Genomic DNA, 8,226 nt, shown 5'->3' with positions numbered 1-8,226 from the left:
TATATATATATATATATATATATGTATGTATCTAAATATATATATGTATATATACATATACTTTATATATACATATGTATGTATGTATATGTATATGTAGGTATGTATGAATATATATAGATATGCATAATTATACACACACATATATATATATATATTTAGTCATATATGTATATATATTTCTATATGTATATATATATATATATATATGTATGTGTGTGTGTGTGTGTGTGTTTGTATAAAGAAAAATTTATATATATATAGATGTGTGTGTGTGTGTGTATTTCGCAAACTAATGGCAAATTGTTTTTGGTCGCAGTGCGATAGACATTCCTTACTCGATCAGTTCTGGGAGTTTGTTGGGACTGTGCAGGCATGGGGGTCCAATCCCTTGGGACGATGACGCGGATATTGTTGTGCCGAAGACCGACTTTTTCACTGCAATTGAACACATAAACGCTACACTCGCTCCACATGGATACACTGGTATTTGCTTTTATGCTTGTCCACATGGATACACTCGTATTTGTTCTTATGCTTAACATGAACTGCTCCTTTGCTATTGAACTCGTTCTTTTATATGATGGTCTGCCATTTATATGATGTTGCTGTATCTCATTGTAGATACTTTGGTACTGTACCGTGCATGAAGTGGATGTGCGTTACACTGCGTTGGTTTGTTTTCTCAAAATTGCATTATATACATATATATATGTGTGTGTGTGTGTGGGTGTGGGTGTGTAGCCAGGTATAGTGTTAATCCTTTCTCGTAACAATATAAATGGGTTGATAACACGAATGTCAGTCGCTGTCGAGCGACACTTCCAGTGATACCAAACATCTGAACGCCAAATAAATTCAATCGACAGGGGCATGCTAAATCAAACCTTGCAATTGTGCATACATTGTCATACGGATTGCAGCTGTGCTTGTTTGCCATGTTATGTTCATATCTATTTTTAGGCACATCGTTTCACCTTTGCTTCCCAGTGATGTACCATATACCTCCGGAGGCACTCGTCGATGTTACTAAACTTCTCATCTGCCGCAATCTCCTCCAACAAGCGAACGTTGACAACCGCATCTATCTCTTTATTGGCAATGTACACATACCATAGCAGTATTTGGTGTTTGTATCTTTTAGCTTCTATCGGACACAGCACAAAGTACAAGAAATCCCATACTCCAACCATTGATACGCTGTATGATATCTGATCCTTGCGACGCTATCAGTGCTGTTTCAAGCGCCGGCGAGTAAGAACAACCGCAAGGTCAAAGCCAAACTGTTCCCCACCGATGGCACACCTGTCAAGTCAAGAACATGCAGATTGTACGGCGAGGGCTGCTATCGGTATCCATTTATAGGTAACCAGAACTCTCTCTATCTCTCTCTCTCTCTCTCTCTCTTGTATTTGTGTACGACTTGTTTGATTTAACGTACCCATTCATAGGTAACCGTAACTCTCTCTTTAGTATTTGTGTAAGAGTGTGTATGTCCAAGCTGACGAAGGTCTAGGCCCAACTGTTCCCTCTTGATAGTTCACCTGTTATATCAAGAGCGTAAAATTGGTAGGCGAAGGATTCTATCATTACCAATTCACAAGTATCCTAAGTTTCGCATGTTACGTAAGAGAATAGTGTATGTCTCGGCATACGAAGGCCAAGGCCAAATAGTTTCTCTTGGTGGCACATCCAAGCCACGGCTGTGGTGAGGGTTCGGTTGGGACTGCTTTCGCAATCCATGTGTACGTACCCTAACGTTGCATGTCAAAGTATAGAAAAGTACGTATGCAGCATATGTATGTGTGCGTGTGTCTGTATACGTCTGTGTATGGGTCTGTGTATGGGACGGTGTATATGTCTGTATATATGTTTGTATATGTATATGTCTGTGTAGGGGTCGGTGTATATGTATGTGTATGGGTCGTTGTATATGTCTGTGTATGGGTCTGTGTATATGTCTGTGTATGGGTCTGTGTAGATGCATGTGTATATGTCTGTGTATGGGTCTGTGTAGATGCATGTGTATATGTCTGTGTATGGGCGTATGTATGGTAAGACATGGTACAGCCAAACTGTCTGCAAGATCCAGGTCGCGTCACCCATGTTGGTGGAAGCCCCATCAAACCAAGAACTTGTAGACTGTACGACGCTTGCCTCTCAGTTGCTCATACAAAGACAAAAAAATCACATACACAAACGCATTGATGAGTGTGTGTGGTGTGTCTGCAAGTGTGTGTATCTATAACTGCAGATGAGTGTAAATTAATCACTCTGGAGTAGTCGAAATGGTTGATTGCAGAAGATCCGAACAAGAAGCCTTTGGGCCAATTTACTAGTAGCATCTGTGTACCGTTATGTTCTGTTGCGAATTTTTTTTTGTTCTCCAATACGTTTGTACGCAGCCGGGAAAAGTCGATACTCCTTGTAGTGGTTTAATGTCACTGTGTCTCTCAGCTTGGCAGGTCGCAAGTGCATTAACCGTGAACTTGTTGTGCTCCGTGTTCTGCTAAGTTGCAGTTGTGTTGATTTTATCAGTCGGATGACCATGACTTCTGACTGGGCTATCTCTCTTCTCGTATCTATTTGCAGATGTATGTTTCATATGTATAGTAAAGTATCTGCACATACAGTTTGAGCGAATCTGTGATATCTACAAGTGTATACGTAGCAATACCCAACCGTTCGTCTCATAACCCACGCTTTGCATACGGGCTGCGTCAGATATCTTCGTATACTTTGAAGAGAAAGGCCAACACGAGGAAACCACAATACGAATGTCGGACAAGGAGCTGGCCAATGTGCCAAGGTGTGTATGTACATACAGTTGCATACACGGTGAAAGTACTTAGCTAAGTTGGCTGTGTAGCCAAGGTGTGTATGTACATACAGTTGTATACACGGTGAAAGTACTTAGCTAAGTTGGCTGTGTAGTTAAGGTATGCCCGTACGCACAAGTGAGTACACTGAAGGTACCGTTGGCTGTAAGTAGACACGAGTCTATTTTATGTATCTGAACACACCTAAGGTCTGTTCTGATATACAATTGCATACAGGGGATGCATCATGGTATATGTGTGGTACGTCATGCTCTGTGCCTATATACACTTGAGTGTATCAAGGGCTCGTTGGGTGGGACATGCAGTGTACCTGGTTGTGTGTGTGTGTGTCACCTTGCTTATCAACAACAACGAGTAATCCATCGAGTATGACCAATAAAGAGCAGACACTCTACACTCCATATCTATATTTCACAGCAACAACTACTTTGCGTATGCAGAGAATTGGTTGTCTATTAGTGATACTGGGTTTTCATCCGTGGATCCTCATGCAGCTACAATGTAATATGCACGCTCATGTAAACCAATCACCACCCACCGATGTTTTTGGACTTGCTCGAGTAGCGGAGTGTCGTTCATCGTCGGAGAATAAGATTAGAGCAATATATATTTATATTTATATATGTGTGTGTGTGTGTATGTATGTATGTATATATATATATATACATATATGTATATATGTATATATATATATATATATGTATATATATATATATCAGTCTCCCTGTGTTCTACGGAGCATACGCGCCCAACGTACTTTCTGAAAGATAAACGATCACTGTATTGAATAGATCTCAGTCAGCTATGTGAACGTCATATTTACTTTTCAGCCACAGTTTGCCGCAGCATCCACGCAAATGAAATGCTACCAAAAGCACTTGAATACACCACTCACATCCGTATACACCCATAGCCAGCTGATCTAGGGCTCTGTATGATACATCAACACACTATCTGAAAGACTGAACCCCATCCACAACGTTCACTGCAGCATCCACACCAAAGAAACTGTGCCAGTCCTGTACCACTGGCCAGGCGGCTACACATCCCACACCCGCGCATTCACGGGAGCGCCTGCTATTGTCCGAGCCATGTATGGGGAGAACTACGACGACGTGTGCGTCAGTAGAGGCTACAGCCATAAACTGAATAGGTATATCGTATTGTTGTGTGTGTACATATGGGTTACTGCCATAAATTGGAAAGGTATGTCGTATTGTTGTGTGTGTGCATATGGGTTACAGCCATAAATTGAATAGGTATGTTGTATTGCCTTGTGTGTCCATATGTCTGAGTGTGCATAAGCCGAGGGTACAGCCATAAATCGAATAGGTAGGCTTTTGTCTTGTGTGTACATATGTCTGCTACAGTAATACTCTGAGTATTTATAATCTAGTATTGTGTCTATCAGGCAGATGGCATGGCCATTAGTGGGCCACGTATGCTGCATCATGCGGTGAGGCGCATGTCTGTGTTAGAGTCGTTGATAACAATACAACACACGGGTACACGTGCACGCGCAGAAGTACAGTCGTAAGCTGAACAGATGTGTTGAGTGGAGAATGCAGTCGTAAGCTGAACAGATATGTTGAGTGGGGTATGCACGGATCTCCTGTGCCCATCACATATACGACGGGTGCTATGATGATCCGAACAGGTATGGCCTTTCGAGTTTACATGTGTAGCATCATCCATGTAATATACTTTGTAGTGTTGGGTGCTTAAGCAAGTGATCTGCTATATTCACAATATCAAGCGTGTACATGAGTCGGTTATAAGTGCACTATTTCTGTACGGTGTTGGGATCAGATTCACCCCCCGAGGACCGTTTACACAGATCCACTCGTTGACGGGCACAATACTACTCATGTTGAGTATGTACTGCATACAAAGCAGAACTTTGATTTGGACGAGAAATATCAATATGATTATTATTATTCTTTGTAGTTATTATTTTCATTATCGTACCCACCAGTCTCGCTGAAAAGTACAAGACCTTTGGGCTGACCTGCCAGCAATTGCGGACGCTGAAACCGCATATCAAATTTTCCGATGGATCTCTATGCTCTGGCGTTGCTGAGTTAGCGAACGATAATAAATATTAAAAGCAAAATTGGTAGACAATGGACCGTAGAACACAAAGCCGCACGTTCATTGTGGCCTGCAGTGTGTACAATGAGTTGTATGTGCGATGGACATTTGTCGTAACATATCATACTGTTTGCGCTTGGGCAAGGATGCACTCACGTGTACTATGGACAATGCTTCTTGTGTGTGTATTTTTTTCTAAAGTACTCGGGATGTGCTTTGTTCGCGTTCGCGGTATCGCAGCGTACTAATACGTTGTGATTGGCTTGTGCAGTGTCACACGCTATAGAGATGGGCGGGCAACTTAGATATAAAAATATAAAAAGTAGAGACAGTATAAAACTTAGATTTAAAAATAGAACAAGTAGAGATAGTATAGTGGCAAGGATCAATCTGTGAAAGTTAATGAGCCGGGGTGTCTTGCGCTCTGAACTTCGTCGTAGAGCAGAGACGACAGATCTCGAACACATCCTGCTGGAATGATCCCACCCAATACATACATGCATGCATGTATGTCTATTTAATTACACACATGTACGCGTGTCCATCTACGATTGCACATGTACGTGTATGCCTGTCTATCTACAAGTGCACATGTACATGTGTGCAAATCATACACATAAAGCACTTGTGCTAGAATATAAAAAGACCACATCAAATAGCACGCCCACTGTGCGAAGGAATAATTGCTGTGCTTGGCATCTTTATTTTACGTTCTTTGTTGAAGTCCGCAGGCTATTTCAGCCTTCATATCCAGTGATATGATCAGATCTTGGTTTGCATTGTAACTTCCCTTCTCCAAATGCTCTACTCAGAGTCCAAGACGATACCACGCTACCAGTATATAGCTCGTGTAGCAGTTTACTTAGTGTCCCTGTGTGCACCCACCGACAGGTTGCATGCAGAGATGATACCTATGTTGTTTCCGTGGGTGGAGGGTACAATGTACTCGTCCAGGTGGTTCTTGATCTTATCCACGCTCACGTATCCGTTGAGGATCTTTTTGAAGGTCTCTCGGATCTTGGGGAAGAGCGAGTGGCGGTTGAGAATGCCTCCGCTGATTACAATGGCTGTTGGAGAACGGGGATGCATGGGATGGATAGCAACGGGATGGTTAGCAATTGGAGAGCAGAGAGACACAGACGAAAAAGGAACAGACACGGACAAGGTATTCGGTATTCATTCAATCGTGTGGTACGTATATGAATCTGGCAACCGATAAGCCATCAAAGCCCATTTATATATATATATATACATGCATATACTTATATAAACATATATGTTATATATATATATACATATGTCCAAATATAATCGCGGCTCTATATGCCGCCAAGACAACCGCAAAACAGCTGACATACAGTATATAATGAAGCAGGAAACAAACTGAACAGGGGAGCGTACATACATTTTCATATAACAGCTCCTGATACGAACCGGATAATGTGTTGTACGAGATCTACTCGATATCAGTCAAAATGCTATAAACTAAACCCAATTTAGCAACGACCGACACGTGCATTCAATAAACAAACCCGTTTATCAACTGCACGGAAATTTGATAAAAACCCAAAATTCTACACCTATAACCACAGGGAAATGCAATATACGTAAAGCAACTGTTTGAAATCCGTACCTTCGGGAGACAGCAACAGCGTGATACTCATGCACGCTTGCGCCAGGTAGTATGCTATGGAACAAAATAGTGGAGAAGTCAGTATATGATAAAGCAAGTGGCCATATGTGATAATAGATTGGAGTTCAGATACACAATTTTTGGGGACAGCTTTGCCAGAACTATCTGCAACATTCAAAGCAAGAATGACAACAGTGCCATGGACTATGTGGTCTGTGCGGATTAGACTCATTTGTATCATCATAATAGTAAAAGTATCGAAAACCGTAACGAATGGAATGCACACCATTGTGTAGACTGCGCCATACCCATCCCCATCTCCAAATGAAACACATCAGTACTTCTGTGCCAATTCCATTGCATCAAGTCACAAGTTGTTACAATTACCTTTCTACATCGTGCACAGATGTACAAATTCCGGTCGACATCTCATTCCACACGCCCTCGGAATCGATATCAAAAACACGCTTATACACACGAGTTATCTCACCACAACAGATAAAGTCAACGGCGCATTCGCTAAGGAATCAGTGCACGATCAAAAGGAGCACCCACAAGTCCTCTTTCCTGCGACCAACAAGTGCAAAAGAGATGTCTACATGCCATGCAGACTGGACGAGTGCATCCAGATACAATACATACGATTCAATACCTGTATGCATACGCCTACATCATCGGAAAATACCTTGATACATACAACTCAGACATCAGGATATACTCATATATATATATAACAGATCTGCCAAACACAGCCGATGAACGACATAGACCAGACAGTGTAGTCACCACAAAATATTGTCATCGCATCGAAGGTGTCTTGGTGATAGTGCCGTCCTTGCGAATAGCAAAGGCAAGCAATACAAGGCGACCTGTCACGCTCAATAAAACTGGACATTCATCAAAATAAAAACACATTCCCCACAAAACCGACACACATGGCACTATCTGTACACACAAACGGAAGACATGATCCATTCACGGGCACGGCTTTCAGACCTACCGGCATAGTCCCACAGAGGGTCGTCATCAGGGTAGGTAGGTAGCTTTGTGATGTCTCCGTCTTTGCGGGCAGCCAAGGCGTGCGACGCCACCATGCCTTCGATACAGGCCCCGTGGTACGGGCAACGGCCCTTGTAGTCGTCTCCAGGTGCATTAGGGATCATGATGTGCCCTCCTTCCATGTGCATGAGTCCGCGTACCGTGCTGCCGTTGACCACTGCGCCTACGCCCACGCCCGTGCCTACTGTGATGTATGCGAGGGACTTGACGTCTCTGGGGAGAGAAGAACGTGGTGCGGAATGTGGTGAGTGGATGTGTATACCGAGTGGGTGGTAATCTGGTCCAGGAGACACGCACCTACATGTACACGAGGATATGAAGTGAAAGGAGAATTGATACTTTTTTAACTATTTACTAATTCGCTTAGTTAGACTTCACAGAGACTCTTTAGTGTGTGAGAGAGTGTGAGTGAGCGAGAGTGTGAGTGTGAGTGTGAGTGTGTGTGTTCGTGAGTGTGTATGTGTACTTACATACAGAAATACAAAGACGACAGCTATGGATATATAAAGATATATATATGTGTGTGTCTGTGTGTCTGTGTCTGTGTCTGTGGGTGTATGTGGGTGTGGGTGTGTGGGTGGGTGTGTGGGTGGGTGTGTGGGT

At 42.6% G+C, this 8,226-nt stretch overlaps 2 protein-coding genes across 2 annotated transcripts in view; one reads left to right on the top strand and one right to left on the bottom strand.

The window, feature by feature from the left end:
• Positions 1–4,958, top strand: part of SARC_01537 (hypothetical protein) — a 6,377-nt gene extending 1,419 nt beyond the window's left edge. Inside the window, exons 2-6 of the mRNA XM_014304740.1 lie at positions 320–486; positions 1,234–1,365; positions 2,725–2,809; positions 3,832–3,993; positions 4,816–4,958. Of these exons, the coding sequence (XP_014160215.1) occupies positions 320–486; positions 1,234–1,365; positions 2,725–2,809; positions 3,832–3,993; positions 4,816–4,945 (676 nt within the window). The 3' untranslated portion in view covers positions 4,946–4,958. The remainder of the gene's footprint in view (positions 1–319; positions 487–1,233; positions 1,366–2,724; positions 2,810–3,831; positions 3,994–4,815) is intronic.
• A 641-nt stretch (positions 4,959–5,599) lies between these two features.
• Positions 5,600–7,837, bottom strand: SARC_01536 (hypothetical protein). The gene is made up of 3 exons (XM_014304739.1): positions 7,565–7,837; positions 6,565–6,618; positions 5,600–5,998 (listed from the first exon to the last, which is right to left on the bottom strand). Exons 1-3 carry the CDS (start codon positions 7,749–7,751, stop codon positions 5,790–5,792), a joined length of 450 nt encoding a protein of 149 aa, XP_014160214.1. The 5' UTR covers positions 7,752–7,837; the 3' UTR covers positions 5,600–5,789.
• Positions 7,838–8,226: the final 389 nt, after the last annotated feature.

Source organism: Sphaeroforma arctica (assembly GCF_001186125.1).
Source record: "Sphaeroforma arctica JP610 unplaced genomic scaffold supercont1.62, whole genome shotgun sequence".
Lineage (NCBI taxonomy): Eukaryota > Ichthyosporea > Ichthyophonida > Sphaeroforma > Sphaeroforma arctica.
This window is presented reverse-complemented; position numbering and strand designations above follow the sequence as displayed.

What these genes read in the sequence shown, in the direction of transcription:
- SARC_01536 (XM_014304739.1), bottom strand. Translation starts at nt 7,751, where the DNA reads ATGCACATGGAAGGAGGGCACATCATGATCCCTAATGCACCTGGAGAC. An exon ending in CCCTCTGTGGGACTATGCCG is followed by an intron (nt 6,619 to 7,564) that starts GTAGGTCTGAAA and finishes TTTGTTCCATAG; the next exon opens with CATACTACCTGGCGCAAGCG. An exon ending in GCTGTTGCTGTCTCCCGAAG is followed by an intron (nt 5,999 to 6,564) that starts GTACGGATTTCA and finishes GTTCTCCAACAG; the next exon opens with CCATTGTAATCAGCGGAGGC.